The 20,201-nt window shown below is 45.3% G+C and overlaps 4 protein-coding genes across 4 annotated transcripts; 1 reads left to right on the top strand and 3 right to left on the bottom strand.

Annotated features, from left to right (window-relative positions):
* The first annotated feature begins 4,767 nt into the window (after positions 1-4,767).
* amdhd2 (amidohydrolase domain containing 2) lies at positions 4,768-7,928 on the top strand. The gene is made up of 11 exons (XM_077733723.1): positions 4,768-4,917; positions 5,234-5,325; positions 5,517-5,653; positions 5,711-5,850; positions 6,015-6,069; positions 6,144-6,448; positions 6,507-6,651; positions 6,722-6,829; positions 6,910-6,978; positions 7,050-7,151; positions 7,424-7,928. The coding sequence occupies exons 2-11, from the start codon at positions 5,243-5,245 to the stop codon at positions 7,510-7,512; spliced, it is 1,233 nt and encodes a 410-aa protein (XP_077589849.1). The 5' UTR covers positions 4,768-4,917; positions 5,234-5,242; the 3' UTR covers positions 7,513-7,928.
* LOC144208061 (ceramide synthase-like) lies at positions 7,314-9,542 on the bottom strand. Its single transcript, XM_077733715.1, has 7 exons — positions 9,297-9,542; positions 8,924-9,010; positions 8,443-8,650; positions 8,273-8,368; positions 8,055-8,164; positions 7,578-7,761; positions 7,314-7,484 (listed from the first exon to the last, which is right to left on the bottom strand). Exons 1-6 carry the CDS (start codon positions 9,413-9,415, stop codon positions 7,605-7,607), a joined length of 777 nt encoding a protein of 258 aa, XP_077589841.1. The 5' UTR covers positions 9,416-9,542; the 3' UTR covers positions 7,314-7,484; positions 7,578-7,604.
* A 60-nt stretch (positions 9,543-9,602) lies between these two features.
* On the bottom strand, positions 9,603-15,096 carry nlk1 (nemo-like kinase, type 1). Its single transcript, XM_077733713.1, has 11 exons — positions 13,489-15,096; positions 13,247-13,376; positions 13,128-13,183; positions 12,733-12,839; positions 12,579-12,664; positions 12,184-12,393; positions 12,014-12,115; positions 11,782-11,868; positions 11,525-11,723; positions 11,302-11,395; positions 9,603-11,216 (listed from the first exon to the last, which is right to left on the bottom strand). Exons 1-11 carry the CDS (start codon positions 13,785-13,787, stop codon positions 11,168-11,170), a joined length of 1,419 nt encoding a protein of 472 aa, XP_077589839.1. The 5' UTR covers positions 13,788-15,096; the 3' UTR covers positions 9,603-11,167.
* A 187-nt stretch (positions 15,097-15,283) lies between these two features.
* On the bottom strand, positions 15,284-19,649 carry maza (MYC-associated zinc finger protein a (purine-binding transcription factor)). Its single transcript, XM_077733714.1, has 7 exons — positions 19,095-19,649; positions 18,331-18,460; positions 17,874-18,244; positions 17,490-17,749; positions 17,050-17,113; positions 16,809-16,980; positions 15,284-16,462 (listed from the first exon to the last, which is right to left on the bottom strand). Exons 1-7 carry the CDS (start codon positions 19,125-19,127, stop codon positions 16,173-16,175), a joined length of 1,320 nt encoding a protein of 439 aa, XP_077589840.1. The 5' UTR covers positions 19,128-19,649; the 3' UTR covers positions 15,284-16,172.
* Between the last annotated feature and the right edge of the window lie 552 nt (positions 19,650-20,201).

Here is a 20,201-nt window from a genome sequence, read left to right as displayed (position 1 = left end):
GCTCAGGAGCCACGGGTTGCCGACCTCTGCATTAGATATGCGAACTGGTGTCAAAGCATATATTGCTGTTTACGGTCGTAACGGCGGACCGTGGGGGGTCTTTGTCTTGTACGTCTTTGTGTGTTCTAAGGCGTCCATATATCAGCAGCCCAGACCCCCCTGGATTGGACCCCCCGCCCGGTCGCCACTCCGCGGAGGCCTTGGTGTCGTGTGACACCTGACGGACACCTGACACGCCACGCCGCCAGTCGATGGGAATTACACGCCGCTTCCTCGCGCCATCGTGGCTAGTGTGGTATTTTTGGGGACATGCTTATACTTAAGTCTTCCATCCATTGGAACAGGGAGGGTTGGCAGCCAATGGATGTTTGTGCTTAAATGCCATTGATTGCAAAAATGTCCAATCCATCTGGACATAACCCTATATTATAAAAACTAATGCTAAAACCCTATATTATAAAAAACTAATGCTGAAACCCTATATTATAAAAACTAATGCTAAAATAGTTTAATTTTTTAAATACTGAAATGAATACTTAAAGATAAAAAAATCTACTTTAAGGACTCAAATGGAAGGGAATTTAATAAAAAGTCAAAACAATAAAAGTAGACAATTAAACTGAATAGGCAGTTTGGGGGGGGGGGGGTTAAAAGTGTCAAAAAGTGGCAATAAGTGAAATATTTTGTCAATATAATCAAATGTGTAAAAATATACAAATGAGTGATGCATCAGTGGGATTTTATGACAGAATTCTCAATTTTTGGGCCTAATTGTAAAGTGATATTACATTTTTTTGTGACTATCCTCAAACTAGCTTGTCAATGAAATGTAACATTAAAAGAAATGCAGTGAAAGTGCAATGTTGAATGAGTCAAAGAAATTCACTAGGACATTTTGGGTCATAAATGATCAATTTTGCATTAAAAAAATGTGGAAATATGTGACATGTCTTGTTAATATGTTGAAATCTGTCAATTGGCCTTTCCGAAGTGGCGTCTGCCTGGCGGTAACTTGAAGCGCGTAAGACGAGCCTGGTGCTGAAATGCTAACCCTCTGCTGCAACATGGCCGCCATGCACGTGACCTTGCGGGTGACCAATCGGGGGCCCCACAGATTAGATGAGTAACGCCATGAGTCGACGGCAAGCGGAACCAGAAGACCGAGGGCTTGCCGGGAAGGTCCGTTGCTATGGCGACGGACGGTTGGCGAGAGGTTTGGTGGGGGGGGCTCAACTGTGAAAGTTTGTAAAGTCGTCCGGCGCAGTTTGTTGTGGCGATGATGTCATTTGTTGTCTTGCACAATGTGACGGGTGTCGGGGTGACCGCAAACAGTGAATTACTGGCTGCCATTGAATGATCTTGTTTCAGTGTCATTTACGGCGATAGATGTCCAATTCTGTGGTATTTTAATATAAAAAGACATGCAAAATCCAGTAAATAACTTTTTTAAAATTTAAAAATCAGAAGTTTGAGGTCACATGCTGTTGAGATTGCCAAGAAAATTGGCTCCCATTGGCGTCCAATCTATTTTAATAAGGACGGGAGCCAAAAATCGCCCGGAAATGAAAAAGAAGTGAGCAAAAATATACAATGATTTAATGTTCAGCGAGGTTTCTGCATTGAGCATTGTTTACAAAAGCTGCTATTGTCTTGTGTGAGGGAGGGCCACGTGCTTGCGGCCATCTTGTTGGCGCTTTGTACGCTTCCGTAACTGGTCGCCAGCCAAACGCACACACATTACATCAAATTGGGCGCGTGTGTTGTTATCAGGCAGCGTCAGGGCACCTTGCCTGGCAGTTGCCTGATTTGCGATGTGGCTGTTTTTTTTTTTTAATCGCCAAAACGAGCGGAAAGCCCTCGAGGTTATTTGCCACGTTTTAACGTTTGATGAAAAGTATACAGGCAATTAGTATAAATTCACATAGACATGCACTCAATTCAAAAATGTGGGATATGAGGAGTGAGCTGAAAAAGTAGTGCCCCAAGCCTCGTCCCTACCACCGCCCAGGGGGGGTGACCTCGGAACTCCCCAGAATTTTCTGGAAAGAATTCTATAAGGAAAGAATAGTTTGGACGTTTCAACCTAGTTGAAACTTGAGTCCAAATAGAGTCGTTTAGTGTCGCTAGGTGAATTTGAGGGTGTGTTTGAATGCATTTGCGATTGTGTGTGCAAATGTGTGTGTGTGTGTGTGTGTGTGTGTGTGGTTGTGCTTTTTGGGTGAATACAACTTTGTGTCCGCTATGTTTGGACAACCACAAGCTATGAACTGTGACCTTTGACCTCTGACCTTTGAGGTGACAGAAATAGCAGCACATTAAAAATAAATAATACAGTGTATGCAAAGTGCTTGCCATGACACCAATTTCACAAAATGGGACTGCTGCAAATGTTTGACTAATTGAACATAGGTTGTCAAATGAACTTTTTTGACAGTCATAAATTCTCAGAGGTAGCCCAGTGGTTAGTGCATCAGCCTCACTATAGGAGTCCTGGGTTCAAATCCAGGTCTATCCACCTGTGTGGAGTTTACAAGTTCTGCATGGGTTTTTTCCAGGTACTCAAGTTTCCACCCACATTCCAAAGACGCACATAGTAGGCTGATTGGCCACTCTTAATTGCCCATGACCCACACTGGACTTGAACCCATGACCCCAGAACTGTGAGGCAGACACACTATCCACTCACGCCACCAGGGCACTTGCAATACGACTGCTTAAAAGACATTAATGACCTAATAAAATGGTCTAAATCCATGTTTAAATTTCCTAACTTATTCTTGAAATAATAGATTTTGCATTACAGGGAAAAATATATATATGTAATAATATGAATAGTCTTGCTTTATCATAACAATGCATTGATTTTTTTTCACTAATTAATGTCATTTTATGTTCTCTGATTTGCCATATTTATCTCTAAATGTTTAGGTTTTCCTGCACATTTTTGATATCCTTATATGATCTTATTATATATATTCTAATTCTAAAAAGCGGCATTAGTTGACTCATCGCGAATACTCGGGGATGAATCGACGATCAAAATGATGTTGACTTGTATATTCCACAGCACACTATATACTGTTTATTGTACGTATCGTAGAACGTCACGTACGTTGTCGTCGGACAACTTCTAAACAACAGCAAATTCTCGTTGTCACACGCGAGACTGACATGTCGCGTGAGCGCCGTCTGACGACCTCGCCGTGCGTTTTGCAAGCCAGCCAGGCCAATGAAAAAGCCCCAGATTAAGGGATCGAGACCCCGAGGGGCCGGCGGAGGGCCCGTCCAGGCGGAGGAGCTGGTCAACGTCCCGCACAAAAGAGGACGCGTCTGACATCGGCGCCCACAAAAGACTCAATGAAAAGAGCTAAAATATTGCCGCGCTGGTTTCGCATTTACACTCGCGGCGACCCCCCCGAAGCCCACCGGCTACCCCCGCATGGGTGGCCGCCAGAGGCCCGCGGCTTCTCCCGGTCTCCACGGCGATGAGCAGCACCGGCCGAGGTATCCGTCTTACTGGAAACCAACTTTATTGTTGACTTTCAGGAACGCCTGACGGGGGGTGTCTGTGTGTCTTTTGGGGGCTGAGGTGGTGGTGGTGGGATGTGGTTAAAGGGGGGGGGGGCATCCTCAACTGCCCTGCTACATCCACGCTACCAGTGCTAAAGCTCACAAAAGGGGAGAAGATACTAGAAGAAGGGTGGGCAAATTACTCCACAAAGGGTCACTGCGGGTGAAGGTCTTCATTCCAACTGATCGGGAGGACATCTTTTCACCATTTTGCTGTTTGACAAGCGTCATCAATTGTTATTGTTTCAACTGAAAGCCCATTGGTTAAAATGTCAATGTTAGATGAGTTTTAGCAAAGCTATTTGGAAAGATAGACGTGTAGGAATCGAATCATTTTTATGTGTTGCTTGATTAGTGCTGCCACGGAGGATTTTTTTGGGAATAGGAGATTAATTGCGGATTATTATCCCGGATTATTATCCCAGATTATTATCGCAAGGAGTCAATTGTCAGATGCACCTGTCAAAATTGACATGAAAACTGTGTTCATACCTTGTACGCAATGGACTATAAACTGCAGCTGTTCACATTGTACTATGGGATGTTTAAAACTAAAAAATGGTATTCTGTACAAATGCACAATTAACACAATTCAAAATATGGGAAAAACGTAGACTCATTCAGTCCAAATGTTTTACTTATAAAACATCTTGCTTATGATCAAAGTACTTTTAGCAGTAAAACTACACAAATCAGAATGTTTTTAGTTGTTGTTGTTGTTCACAAAATATGCATTGAACTGGTTGCTCATTGGACCCAAGGGTCACGGGTTTGAGTCCTGGCAAACTTTTCACCATCTTAAATTTTGTATTACTATTAACAATCAACTCATCAACAGTCATATCTTTAAGTATTAGCAAGTTAGTTGAATGCAAGAGGGAGAAATTGAATAATAGATGTTGATCTTGTGTCAAAGTGGAAAAAATCATCGCTCAAATGTAAGGAAAAGTGGAAATTTACCAAAGCTTTCTCGTCCCGCGAGGCGTTCAAAGTTCTGTTGCGTTCCGCTGTCATCTGCTGGTCAAATTTCATAATGCAGTTGATGCCAAAAACAAAAACAACATCTTTCTTCTTTTCGATTTCACCGCACTGCTTTAACATATCGATATTCAATATTCAATATTCGTTTCGATCCATGTGCATAACTGAAAATGAAAATTAGGTCATTCTAATCATATCAGCCGGTGTATCGGTCACATGACCAGGTGTTTCCGTTTCACGTGACTTTCCGAGACATAACGGAAGCAACAATCCCAATGAATTTACCGTAGTTCTTTGAAATTTAGCTTGTTTTACTCGTTTTTTCTGTTTTGGAAACGTAAAAGACGAAGTGCGGAGCTCAGTCGGGTAAGGCATATAATTTAAGCATCAGATCCAGTCTTTCTGCATTCTGTCATGTAACTTTAGACGAGTTGAGTTGACTTTGAATTACCAAAACGAACTGACAGATAAGAGCAAAGTCTTTTTAAAAACAAATGTGTGGCATTTTTATTTGTTCTCTCGTCAACATCCACTTTAATCGCCAAACAAATAAAATCAATACTAAATAAGAAAGGAAAATTATGATCATTGTTTCAGTCGCTGTTATCTACCTTCAGTCAAAATGGACTGGACGTCCATTGCCGTCAATGGCAGCCAATGAGTTAATTTCTCTCCTCCTCAGGCTACCGAGATGCCATCCAACAAATCTGTATCCGAGGCGCCGATTACTCAGTTGATCAACTGCAGAATCCTCAGGGAACACCAAATCCAGAGGTTATGATTACTAATAATCAATAAGAAATAATCAATAACTATTTTCATAGTTTAGAGAAATTGTTGATCAGAAACAAGGAAAAGGGGAAAATTGTATTTGTATTTTTAGTATGTACTGTTATTATATTTTACATTGGGTTATCACATTTTAAATTGGACGTCTATCGCTGTCAATGCTTACTTGTGCACAGGGAGGACCTGTGGGTCCGCGAAGGGAAAATCCTCGACCCCGAAAAGCTCTTCTTTGACGAGCGGGCATACGCCGACGAGCGGGTGGACTGCGGCGGTGCTATTTTGGCACCGGGCTTCATCGATGTGCAGATCAACGGTGAGGATCGTTAGTATTTTTACGTCTGCCGGCGCCGTGCTGATGCGTTCCCCGCAGGAGGTTTCGGAGTGGACTTCTCTCGGCCGTCCGATGACGTCGGCGCCGGCGTCTCTTTGGTGGCGCAGAAGCTTCTGGAGCACGGCGTCACGTCATTCTGTCCCACGCTGGTCACGTCACCGCCGCACGTCTACCATGAGGTCAGGTTTGAACACTATAAACATACATAGTATGTTATTAGTTTGAAAAAACTAAAACTTAAATATGTAAAAAAAAAAAGAATATTTATTCTATTTATAATTGAAGTTGTATTTGTGTTCTATTGATATTCCGGAATACTTATCTATTTTATGTTGTCTGACAGATTCTTCCTCAGATAAAAATCCAGGATGGTGGTCCCCAAAGCGCAGGTGTCCTGGGTAAGCTTCCATTTTTTGTGTGTGTTGGGGTCAAAGGGCAATCTTCCACCCACTGGGACTCATCCTCCCGGTAGGCGTCCACCTGGAAGGGCCCTTCATCAGCGCCGAGAAAAAAGGCGCCCACCCTGAGCGCTTCCTTCGCGGCTTCTCTGAAATGGGCGCGGCGGCGGACCTGAGCGAGGTCTACGGCGCCCTGGACAACGTGGCCCTGGTGACACTGGCGCCCGAGCTGGAGGGCGGCCCGGCGGCTGTGGGCGAGTTGTGCCGAAGGGGCATTGCCGTCTCGCTAGGGCATTCGGTGGCTAACCTGTCGCAAGCTGAAGACGCCGTCCGCTGTGGCGCTTCCTTCATCACCCATCTCTTCAACGCCATGCTTCCGGTACACTAGCATCCCGTTCTGTGTATCGGCCGCCGTTTTTAAACCGTTGTCTTGGCAGTTCCACCATCGGGACCCGGGAATTGTCGGGCTTCTGACGAGCGAGCGCATCCCACCGGGGAGGACTGTTTACTATGGGATGATCGCCGATGGCATCCACACCAACCCGGCTGCCCTGCGGATCGCCCACCGTGCACACCCTGCAGGTCAGCCCATCATTAGGAAAAGATGGAAAGGTTGTTTTTTTTACGTCTATTGCTGTCAATGGCCCTTTAGGTTTGGTATTGGTGACGGACGCCATCGCGGCCATGGGTCTCCCACCAGGGCGACACACACTGGGCCAACAAGAAGTGGAGATCTGCGGGCTGCAAGTCTTTGTAGCGGGTGAGCACTTGCTCGCTCGCCTTTTACCATCTCGGATCGACGCGCTTTGCCTTTTTGACTATTTTTGCGCCCCACGGAAGGTACACGGACGTTAAGTGGCAGCGTCGCCAGCATGGACATGTGCGTCCGCCACTTCCGACAGGCCACAGGTGAGCGAGCGAGCGCCCGCCGAGGAAGTCCCTGGGGGGGATGGAAGGTGAGCTTTCTTTTTTTTGCGCAGGCTGCAGCGTAGAAGCGGCGCTGGAAGCAGCATCACTGCACCCTGCACAACTTTTGGGAATAAGCCAGCGTAAAGGAACGTTGGACTTTGGAGCGGACGCAGGTTTGCATAAAATAGTGACCAATATGTTAAAAACTTCAGTGCCTCTTTACTTGTAGATATTATTTTTTTTTTTTACATTTAGACATATATATACAATTTACATTTAATTAAATATTACATTTAATTTTAAAAAGTATACATTTTTGACTCTTCATTTTTTGAATTAAATGGCAATAAGTGAATATAACATTAAATAATAAGTGTTGATGGATGGACAACTCCATCTAAATCTGGATCACACTTAACTTTGCTCCTTTTGTTCTTTTTTGCAGACTTTGTATTGCTGGATGACGATTTGAACGTGAAGGCCACGTTCATCTCCGGTCTGGAAGTCTGGAAGAAAAGTGCCAAAGAACAATAAAAATGAGCCATTTGATTTATATTTTTATCATTTTTTTAAAAAAAATTAATGGATGTCTATCATACCTTGTAAAAAGTCAGACTGGAGCTTTATCAGGAAGACAGCGCTCGACTTCCCATGAAGACGCGACGGGCGTGGCCGCACATGAGCGAGAACCAGTAGATTTGGAGGGGCCACAGCACGCAGGCCCCCATGTTGCACAGCCACGGGGCCTCCAGGACCACCTGTAGAAGGCTAATCTGCGCGTACCTGCCAGAATAAGGAGAATATCAACAATACATTGTTAGAATGTCCAATTTAAATTTTGATTAAAAACAGCCATTGATGCAGTTGGGCTCTTTTACTAGTCAGTTCCTCCGAAAAGATTTTTGATGGACTAAATCATTTTGTACTGAAATAAACAGATGTTTTTCCTAGATTTGTTTCTTCCTGATAAAATGTGAGCTGGTTTTAGTTAATTCAGTTGTCAACAAGAAAATTGAACCCCCCAAAATTGGAACTGGGGATCTGGCCTTTTGGCAGGCACATTTTGATGACATCACCTGCTGTAGATAAAGTACATGAATGGGAAGAGTGCTACACGGCAACCAAAGAAGACCAGGAGTGCTGCCATGCCGTTAACTTTGAAGGCCAGTGTATCCGTGCGTTTCAACTGAAAACACAAAAGGTCAAGTGTCACCCCAAATAAACAATCAATTATGAAAATGATTAACTTTTTCAATTTCCCAATATCTCATTGACAAAATGAACACATCCTTACCTGCACAAGAATTTTAGCGAGACACACAAATGGCGTGCTGAGCTCAGGAAGAAATAAAAGGCCTTGGAAAAAGTCTCCTTTGCCCCGTCTCCACACCTGACGACAAGCATGCACACACACACCTAATGACATCAGGCCAAGGGGCGTGTCCCGAGCACTCCCACGGTTACCAGCGACGCCGGGAGGCAGAAGGCCACCACGAAGACGTGATGGAGAACCATGAGAGTCTCTCGCCGTGCAAAGCCCACGGCAGCCACGCGGGGGCCTTCCCGGTGACCTTTGACCTGACGCTTGTGCCGGTCGCACAGGAACATGGCGTATACATCGTACACAAAGTACGGCGCCCCAAATGCTACATACTCATCTGTCAGCCAATGCCTAAGCAACACACACATTGAATTAATCACAAAGACTAGGCTAACGATGTACCATTGACAGCAGTGGACATCCAAACCCTTATGACTAACAAAAAATATACTGGAGGGAAAGGAACGTACCTTACCATAACAGAAAATTTGAATTTGTGTATATCATATTAAATTGGTTGTCTAATGTCATCAAACCCGAGAAGCAGGAAAAAGCTAACTGAATAGGAATTATGAGTGTGAAGGAGTTGTCCTGACGCGAATAGACGCCGCTATGCACACTCACCTATCGTGCACAATGTCCCCACAGCAGGCAGCGGTGATGTAGCATCCCGCCGCCGACGCCATCACTGCTTGGAGAGATGACACGGCGCTGAGGATGAAAGGCAGGTGGCGAGTTACAAAAGTTGTATTCTATTCATTGATGGCAATAAATGCCCATTCCATCTGAAATATGTATAGTATCGGCGGGGTAAAATAATTGTCAAAATGAAATCATATATAATATAATTCAAATAGATCATTTTTTAACTACATACAAAGTTACCTAAAATAAAAGATGTCAACAAAATAAAATGGGAATAAATAGCAGAGTGCAGATGGTAATGACATTATTTATGGAATAATCTGCATGTGTGCATGCAGACGAAAGTTCTGACCGTGCTGAAACGACGTCGGCGTCGGCCTGGCCCCATCCCATCTTGTTCTTCAGAAGGCGAGTGGACAGCAAGAAAATTCCCGGGAAGAAAAGCGCACCGGCCAGCATGGAGGCCAACATGTCGGCGCGTGCATCAGGTGAGCCGGACCGGCTTAGCGCGGCCACCTGTCACCACCTCCTGGGGGAGGGGACACGGGTCCCGCTACTTTGCGTACATTTGCATGACCCGGCTCAAGACAGCTGATCCAATTGCTTTTCCTGCACAAACTAGTGAGGAAAAGTCCCAAAACAAAAAGAAATCCCAATATTGTATTCCAGTGTCATTTTTATTGATCATCACTCTCTAAGTCAACTTCAAGTATTTGTCAAAACGAGAAAACAAGTGGGCCAAAACACTTTTTTTCAAACATGAATCAATACCAGCAAAGCCGGCTTCAACGAGTCCGTCAACGAGCTAACGCTAACCAGCTAAAAAATACACTTCAAAAATAAGGAGGTCATGATTGGGGGGAAAGGTCATTCAACTCTGCCTGCTAAAAATGCACCAAAATGCTTGTTTGGGGCTTGAAAAATAGATTGAAGCTAATTTTTAGTTTCCACAAAATTGTATTTTTTGTGGCCATGCAATATTTACATTTATAGTGCCAATCATAATAAATGTGACTCTTCAAAACTAAATTCAAATACTTGAGTTTATCACTAGTAGACGCCCAAGCACAAATGAATTGGGCGTCTATTGCTGTCAATGGCAGCCAATGAGCGACTATATTAGCTGTCCCATAAATGGAGCTTTACTGCCAAAAATTAGAATCTAGGGCCCACTTGAGGCAAAATAAATGAGTGCATCGCAGTAAAAATTACATTTTCAGTTGCCGAAATTGAGTATTTTGTGCATGTTTAAAATATAGACAAGTTTCTATTGAGTCATTGACAGCAATCGACATCAATTTTGAGCAGACATCTGTTGCTGTCATTGACACATCAATACTATCATTTGCTTCAGCCACTGAGTTAACATGATTCATTTTCATTGTTTTGTTGACGACGACATTCCTCTGCGTGTTATTATCTGTCTTCAATCCAAATGTTCAATAAACGTACTACCACTATTACCACTATTATTACTGTTAACTATTTTGCGGCCACAATTTGGCATTTCATGCACACAGTACATTAAAATTGGCCACATTTGGATATTTTCTCCCCTTGTGTCGCAACTAAGAGCGCTACTGTCCATTAACTTGTCTTTTTATTTATTTTTTTAAATATTTTAAACACAACCTGACACTGTATTTGGAACGGCAGCCATTTGTCACATCCTTTTATACACACGCTTTCTAATAAAATCGACATTTTGGCTGGGGTGAATCCAAGGGTTGTCAGAATAATAACGTGCTTTTGTTTTCGTTACGACAGGTGGGGCAGTAAGACTTGAGAAAAAGGGAAGTGAGGATTGATGGGCAGGTGACACGCGGGTTTGCCGTTAAAAACCATTTCTGACAAGAGAGGTGCGGAACACGACAACTTCACACGTCCTAAAAACTAAAAGACCAGAGAGGAATAAAGGATTTCCCAGCATGCTCTGCTGCGGAGGAGTGTGAGGAGTGTGTGGGCGGGGTCAGGGGGAGGGGCTACACAACACCCTGCTACATGGTGCGTGTGGAATGCTAAAGCAAACGAAAATCAACATTTCTACTCACTACACTCTTTTTTTTTGCCTTTTCAGCAGCAGCAGTTTTGTTTCCTTTCCGTCATCGGCGCCACTGGTGGGCGGAGCTTTGTTGCCGCCACTCGCTTCTGTTGACGTTCGGGTGAAGTGGACATCGAGGTCAGTCGAAGGTGGAAGAGGGCCGGCCGGGAAGGAAGGAGCACTCATCTCTCCTCCTTGCGGGAAACCTTGGAAGAGTGCCACGCCGTAGACCTGAGAACCAAGTTTGTTTGTCAAACACGTGAGCGGCAGGGGTGGGGTGGTGCGTCCGTGTTTTGTCGGGCTGCGGGGTGCCCACCTGATGAAGGTCTTGAAGGCGGCGCTCTGTGGGTTGATGCACAGCGGGACTCGCTTGCCTTGCTGGTGCTCCGTGATGAAGCGATGAATTAACTCTGAGGAGAACCACAGGGATTGACATTCAAGTCTTTCACTGCTAAAGCCATGGCTTTTTAATGTCTATTTTTGTGTCAAAGAAATATCTCGGACGCATTAGGTAGAAGGAAAAAGATGATAGTCGGTACCTTTGCCCTGCCACACTGACAGGAGGCTATTCTCGTAGCTGTGGCTGAAGGGCCGCTCGGCGGCGGGCTCAAAGTCTCGCGTATACACACGCCCGCTGGGTACCGAGTAGCAGCACTGGCACATGCAGGTGTGGTAGCGCAGGCGGCCCTCGTCCAGATATGGGTGCGACAACGCGTCGCTGCCCGAGATGCGCTTGGCCTGTTAAGAGAAGGTGGTCAGCATGGGCCTGCGACCTCTGGCGGAGCTCTCTACTCACCGGATCGAAAACCAGCATGCGGCACAGCAGGTGCACCGCTTCGTGGGTGGCGCCGTCCGATAACATGTACAACACCGACAACGATGGCTGGAAAAAAAATAAAAGTACATCGTGACGAGTTGAAAAGAGCGCCATGTAGAAATTGCTTTGGAAGAAGGGCTGCCACAAACCAACATTCTTATGGTTTAGTAATCATGCATTATTTTAAAATACTTTAATTTGATCATCGTACAGGTTTTTGTGGCCCACGCAGGATGTGAGCCCGAGCTCCCTCGCATGCCGACGCCAGGGCGGACAGTGGCGGCGTTCCCAGTAGATCCGTGATCAAGTCCAGCTGGAAAGAGACCGCCACTCATTAGGCACGCTAACATGCTAAATGACGATTTCCGAGCGATGCGTCACCTGCTGAATGGGGCTTTGCGCCTGGAAGAGAATACGTCGCCCCAGCAGCTCGGCGAAGATGCAACCCACAGACCATACGTCGATGGCTGAGCCATAATGGCGGCAACCCATCAGTACCTCGGGCGCTCGGTAGTACTGTGTCACCACTTCTTGTGTCATGTGACGCGACGGGTCTGGCTCCTCCACCCGCGCCAGTCCGAAGTCACAAATCTGGCGGAAGAAAACAACCAAGACAGAATATGTTATATATTTTTGTTACATTTTTGTGTTCATCTGCCACCATCCAATATATTTAAAATATACCATCATCCAGTATGTAGAAACTGTCAAAATACAATTTTGCTTAACAACACCCATAGACAGCTATTAGGATTCATATAAATGTATTAGCAAACCTTTAGCAGACAGTTGCTGTTGACCAGAAGGTTGCCAGGTTTGATGTCACGGTGCAGAATTCCAGCAGAGTGAAGATACTTGAGGCCTTTGTGTAGCGCAAACAAGCGATTAAGCGTCAAGAAGACAACAAGGGGTGCAGTCTGGGGGGCTCACCTCGCAGGATCTGGTAGAGAAAGACCTTGATGTGGTCAGTGGTGAGCGGCTGAGGAGACACGATGACCTTGTGAAGGTCACTCTGCATCAACTCTGTAATGACGTAGCTACACTTGCTGTCAAGGCAATTTCAATTAATAAATATTCAATAAATATTCATGTGTCATCCAATGTTATGGCAGCATTTTTCAATATTTACAATTATTTTCAGTTTATAATTGGCATTTATTAAATTTTACACAGAACTAGTATTTGTTCATATATAATCAAAATAATGTTGTCATGAATACAGAAAAATTAACATATTTAATCACGCCACAATTATTTTTTACATTTTTTGTCACATAATTATGGAATGACAAATTAGTTGAAGTAATATTTTCCCGGAAGGATACATCTCCTCGAAACAGTCGATTTGTGGTGGCTGCAAGATGTCCAATGCTGACAACACCTGAAAGGTAAAGCCAACCACATGAGGTCATTGGCCACGGCAAAGGTCATGACGAAGCCTTACATTGTCATGTTTGAAGAAGCACAGCATGCGCAGCTCTCTGAAGACACGCTTGCACGAAACAAGGTTCTGGAAGACGTTAGGCATCTTCTTCAATGCCACCTTTCGGCCGTCTCGGGGGTCTGTCACCGACCTGTCAAGCAAAAATCGCGTTCCAGTGTCATTGACAGCATTGAGGTTTGTTTGTCTATTTCCCCAAATGGGTTACAATATCCGATGGGAAAAAAAAAGTTTAAATTTCTTACCAGACGACGCCAAATGCGCCATATCCAATGGGCCGGTCGGGCTCCATCTCGGCCGGGCCTGGCACTTCACCAGCCGGGTCGCCGTATGGCTGTGGCACGGCGGCCCCGCCTCCGCCGCCACCCGGGTGTCTTGGGGTCCCGGCTTGGGTGGCGGGTGGTCCGCCAACACACGGGGTGGCACCAAGGGCGCTCGACGGGGCCCCGCACGATGAGTTAACGTAAAAGTACTTGCGGGCCAAGTCAGAACCGGAGAACAAGTCGCCACAGAGCGTTTGTCGGCCCGCACCGTGGAAGGCCATCGTCTAGATGGGGAGAGGTTGCGGGCGCAAACTGCACGTGACCCGCGACCTCTGCCCAGGTGCCGTCGGGGAAATAGCGTGCATTTAAACCCACCCAAAAAATGTCACAATTTGGACAGGGAAATATTTATGAATATGATTTTTTTTAAATTGGAAATGAAATTAAAATAAATATGATGTCATGCAGTTTTAAATAACCCTGCGAGGAGCTAACGGTATAATTGCAGTGGATCTAACACTTTCTTGATCATTAAAAGCAAACACAAAATTAAAAACTCTTATTATCAAATATTATAAAAATACGTTGAGCTAACAATTACAAGTGTAACTATGAGGTAGCAGCTAGCTGTTTAGGCTGTTATTGAGAAGCTAACACAGCAGTTTCAGGTTTAGCTAAAAACAAATAATTTAAGATAGTTAAGAAAAATTTTCCTTAGGAAAAGTATGAGCTAACATTGAGTTGTTTTGCTAATAAGTAGTTAGATTTGTAAGTAGGGAGTTATCAGTTAGCCCGGTTGTCAAGAAGCTAACACTTAGCTGGGTAAGGATTAAAACAGAAAGCAAAAATAATTGGAAGAAAACTGAGCTAACACTGAGCTGTGTTGCTAATAAACCAACAGTTATTTAGGTTACTGCGAGATAAAAACAATGACATAAAATTTAAGTTTGCAGTGTTAATTACAATGAGCTGTTTTGCTAAAGGGCTAAAAAAAATCAAAACAATACTTATTAGAAAGCAAAAAAAAGCTAATGTTAAGCTGTGTTGCTAAGAAGCCCAAGAGTGACTCCGAGCTGACTAAAACCTTGACCATACAAATTCAACTACGTCGTGTTGCTACGCGACACTGACCTACATTCTCGTTAAAAACACAAAACAACACAATTCCGCATAAGTTGCTGTAAACAAAACGCAAACACGACAGGCCGCTCAGCACAAACGCCACTGTAGACGTCAAAAAAATATGGTGAGAGATAGGGAGAGAAAAAAAATAGTTTCCTGACGATGATAACCGAGCGAACAGCTAGCCCGCGACTACCCTGTCGGTACGGCAGAAGCCTCCGCGAGGTTGCGCTGTCAATTTGCGGGACAAAATACCAGTAAAGGTCCGCAGAGGCGAGGGAAAACCCAAGTCGAAGCGGCTGCGCTAGCCCCCGGTAGCCCGGTGCCCGACGAAGACGTCGCTCCACTCCGTTGCTAGCTGGCTCGCAACCAGGGTAGCAGGAGGAGGAGGAGCCGGGGATGGTGAAGCGTAAGTGGGGAGCGAGGAGAGGAGGCCTTGTCACCAATCCCACTGCACTTCCAGGCAGCAAAGCAGAGTGGCAACACGTAACGACATAGCGCACTTGCTTCCCATTGGCTGACCAAAAGTCATGTGCTTTATAGACGCCATGTTGCCTAATGGTCGATGCCCGTTGTAAGCTCCCACCACTCATCCATTGCCATTGACAGGGTTAGACGTCAAGACCATTTTAATTGGGATGGCTTGCATTGAATGATCATGTTTCATTGCAATACATATTAAATTTATTTTGACTGGCAAAATGGATTGGACGTCTGCCCATTACCTAAGGAAACTTGACAACAAAGATATTTTTTCTGTATTTAATACACTGAACGATCAATATACGAGCACAGAATAAGGATAACAGTATTAGATGGAGGGAGATCTGGCCATCAAAGTTCCATTTGAAATTATACAACTTTTTTACAGTGATTTCTTTTCAACTTTTTAAAAATGTTTCCTTTGGTCACTGCAAGAAAAATCGTATTTCCACCTGAAATGCAGACAATTGTTAAAAATATTTTTTAAAACCAAATGTGGGTGTTGGGTTAATTTGGAGTTGAGATTTTGTGTTAATCTAGAATTTTTGTCCGTTTTTTGTGGTCTGTGAAAAGAACATCTATAATCTTAAATCATTTATTCAATTTCCGTATTGTTGATCCTCACAAGGATTGCGGGGGTGCTGGAGTCTATCCCAGCCAACATAAATGTTAACATTTTCACATGGTATTTTTGAAGATTTTAGCAATTTTTTCCCCCAGATAAAACCTAAAAAAGTGAAAATATTTCTAAGTGAATTCAAATTGCAACTAAGATGGCACAGATGTAGTACTTCCATATTACTGGGCCATTGAGGAGCTATAAAGTACAGATCAAATTTCTCATTGAGCGCATTCAATGTTGATGTACAAAACCTGTGCGCACACACACACACACACATCCATGCTGAAAATCCCATCACCAGTACCACACACATACCTTGAAATCCATGGAATGTTTTAGGGTTAAAAACGGGGAATTTGTACAAAGTCGTCGCAGTCATTTTCACAAAGAAACGTTTTCTTAAAGTGATGGATAGTTTGCCCCGCCTTCCCGACGCGTGCTAGCTGTGCGTCTGCGGGCTAATGCCGGAGCAGTCAGAAGACATCAGCATCTCGGCGGCGTCGCCCCCCGATGCGGCCCCGCCCGCATCGCCGTCCTCCTGGGCGGCGTGCGTGCCCATGTGGCCCTGGAGCTGTGTGGTGGTCTTGCACTGCACGCCGCACAGCTGGCACAGGAGAACCCCGCCCGGCCCAGCGCCGCCGAAGCCGCCCCGGGCCCCGCCACTCTCCTTCCACTCTTGGCCGTGGTGCTTCTGGGCGTGGACCCGTAAGTACGTCAGCGTGGTAAAGCCTGCCGGGCGCAAACGACAATGTGTCAAAGAAAAGTTGTAAATTTGACATTATGCATGAATTTGGACAATTTTTAGGCCACTTTGACAATAGATAAGTAGATTAACCATGGCAGTCCTAATATGATTAATTGTGATGATTTATTATATTGACTACCCATTTATTACTTTTTTTACTGGTTATTTATTAGTTAGTGATAATTTTTATTGATAGTTTATTTGTCTGTTGGTTGTTATTTGGGTACTTTGTGGTGAAACTTTATTCTCTTTATACTTGACAATATATATACGTAACATGACATCTTAGCATATTCCAATTTTGGGGGATCGTATGTGTGCGGATCTCACTTCGGTTGCAGAGGTGGCAGGCGTGATGCTGCGACTGGTTGTGAACCCTCATATGGTCGGTGATGTAGGCGGCCGACAGGAGTTTCCCACAGATGTGACACGGTACCTTCTCCTCGTGGCGAATCAGGTGGGCGCGCAGGCGGTCGCGTGTGGCGAATGCCGACGTGCAAGTCTGTGGGAAAAGCAGTGCCATAGGTGAGCGCGCAGTCGGATGGGGTCCTGGCAGTGTGGGCATGGCTACCGTGCACTTGAAGGGTCTTTCTGTGGAATGCACCTGACGCACGTGACTGTTGAGGTGGTCCGGCCTGAAAAGAGGCAAACACTTGCCAGCCAGGATGAAAAACCAACTAGTTCATCATCAATTTCTTCAATTTGATAGTTGAATATTCATTGAGACATGATGGGCATTTTTGTATATTATTAATTTTAGTATCATCCCTATTTTTCCCAAATGCCATAATGGTAAAATCTTGCTCCTAGTCTATACTAAATAACATTTTTTTGTAATTATCTTTGAAAAGCAAAACTGAAACATTCAATTAAAACTAAAAATGAAAAAAATCTTATAGCAACAGTATGTGTACTCAAAAAAGAGTGCCCAATGATGTTTTGTATCTCAGAATTGTTCAATTTTTATCAATTTTTGCCCAATTAATTGCTTGAGACTGAATTGATGCTTACCGCGAGAAGGCCTTGGCGCAGTGCGGGCACACGTAAGGCTTCTCCACGCCGCCCTGGTGCGAGCGCACGTGGTAGCTCATGCGGTCTTTCCTCTTGAAGCGTTGCTGGCACACGGGGCACGAGTACGGCTTCTCGTCCGAGTGCGATAGCCGGTGACGGTTCAGGTGGTAAACGTCGCGGAAGGCTTTGCCGCACGCTTCGCAGGCATGGTTCTTGCGCACCTGGTTGGGGGCCGGCACTGCGCTGGGTGGAACGGCGTCCTGTGAATGTGAAAATTCATTACAACTCGTTCCTGCGTCATCACTGTGCAGGCCTGGGAAGAACACTCAAACTCCACACAGGACCTGAAGTCAAACCCTGGACCCCAAAACACGTGGCACCCACCTGCACCACAGCATTCACAACCGCCGCCACCGGGGCAGGAAGCGGGTGGGGTGCGGCCACGGTCACCGGCGCCACGCTCAACGGCACGACGGTCACGGGGGTGACGGTCACCGGAGCCACGGTCACTTGTTGTCCGGAATGGGGGAGGGTGTCCAGCTCTGGGGCCTGCGGGGGCAGGGCGAGCTGGAGGAGGGAGAGGGGGATGCTCTGCTTAGGGGGGGCCTTGCCCTCATTGTGGGCGGCCCGATCCTTCATCTTGACCCCAGTGTGGACCGACTGGTGGCGCCGCAGGTTATAGCTGTTCTTGAACTCCTTGTTGCAAGTGGCGCAAATGTGGGCGGGGCGGGATGCTTTGGGTGGCGAAACTTTCACTGGGGGAGAGGCGGGGCATGTTAAGTTTACTCGCAAGCTGACAACATGCAATTTTTTCGATGTGTGTTTGGGGGCGGGGCCTCACCGGGAAGGGGCTCCTCGTTGAGGGCGGCTGTGTCCACGGTGGAAGGGGGCGTGACCAGGTGCTCGCCACTCAGATCGGGCAGGAGCTCCGCCTGCAGGGGCGTCTCCTGCTGGCCCGGAGTTGATGGTGACTGTCCACAAAAGGAGGGAGTCAAGAGACAGACAAATGTGGAGGTGCTCCATGATTAATTGACTAATTTACAGTTAATCGATAATCAAATTAATGGACAACTATTTGATTGGTAATCTGTTGTTTAGAAACATTGTTCACTTAAAAATGACGCCCATAGTTAGCTGGGATAGGCTCCAGCACCCCCTGCCACCCTAATAAGGATAAAGTGGTAGTAAATTGACAAAAAATACATTTTTGCTCAAGGAATGTACATTATTTTTACTTCTTATAGCTTAGTAACTCTATAACTGCCATTGCAGTTAGGAAACTCCCACATCCAGACCCTTCCCAGTTGAAAAGCATAAGACGTATATTGCCATCAATATGAAGAAATAGTTGCTCTTTAATTTGTATAAAAACTCCCTAATAAAATAACATGCAGAAATAAATACGCAGAATACAGTATCATAACGTTGCGTACAATAAAAAAGAATCGTGATAATATTGTGATAGCCCCCACCTTTGAAAAAGAAACACCTGGGGAGGTGGTGGGTGCAAAACCTCCTGACCCCCATGTGACCCCCCTCCCCTTTCCTTTGGAATCCGCTCACCCCCACCCCAAACCGAAAATGAAACAAAGCACTTTGCCTCACCTGAAAGAGGAAATTGCTCCACGAAGTATCCATGCTGCTAGCGACCAGCGAGCAGCCGGCAGGCCGCTTTGGATGCTCCCTCGGTCGGCCACTAGACAAACCGATCTTCGCTGCTAAATCACTTCAGAATAATGAATCCTAATAATGCGTTTTTATCGCACGTCCTCGTTCCTTTTGGCTATTCTGCCACAGACGAGATAAATTTGTATGCGTCTAAAAGAAAAAAACGCACATTCCTATTCCAATTGTGGCTTTTATGCAGTTTTCAACAAAATGTCTGCTGTCAAAAATGCTGCATGCAAAACATCAACAATGTGATGGAGATGATGATATGTGATGTAAACGTGCTAATGATGGCCAGCAGACATTTTGTAGCAATAGCTCCAGAAGAGGCCTTCCCGCGGGGTACAAGCCTCGGCCTCGCGTAGTGCTCCTTCCCCTGCTAGGAATCTCCGGGTCGGCCGCGATTCCTGGTTCCGCATCGGTGTTTGAATGGCCGGGATGACATGTTTTTTCCCCCTCCCCACAGCGTGTCCCTCTCGCCCTCCCTCCCTCGTCGTCCTTCTCCCACCCCCGCCTTCTTTTTTCTCGTCTATCTCGTCTTGTCCCGCGGCGTCGTTGGGGCTTTAAAGGGAAAGTCTTCTCTCACCGTCTCCTTTCGCGACGAATAAACGCCGACATTTAAGAGCGCAAAAAAACAGCGAAGAACCCCCTCCTCCGGTGGCAATCCCGCCCCTGGCCGCTGTATGGTTTGCGTCAAGAATAAACAGACGAACGGCACCGGCTGGCTCTTAAACGAGCGTGCTTGAAATTATACAACGCTCTAGTGGTAAACCGAGTCAAATGTGTTCGAGTTCCGACGATGAGACAACAACTGGACCAAAAAAAACGCATTTTCCTACTGCTAATGGGACCAAATTTAGATACCAGTATTACAATGTTGTCAAATGTGAACAGATGAATCATTATAATTTTAACTCACTAGCTGCTATTGACAGGGATAGATGTCCTATTTATTTATTCAAAACACTTGTTTATGTTAGTGTATTAGGTAAAATAGAAATAAAGAATGAAAACACCAATTGACATCAAGTCATCCAATCACTA

Source organism: Stigmatopora nigra, chromosome 15 (genome assembly GCF_051989575.1).
Source record: "Stigmatopora nigra isolate UIUO_SnigA chromosome 15, RoL_Snig_1.1, whole genome shotgun sequence".
Lineage (NCBI taxonomy): Eukaryota > Metazoa > Chordata > Actinopteri > Syngnathiformes > Syngnathidae > Stigmatopora > Stigmatopora nigra.
Note: the sequence above shows the minus strand (reverse complement) of the source record. Positions and strands in the feature narration are given on the sequence as shown.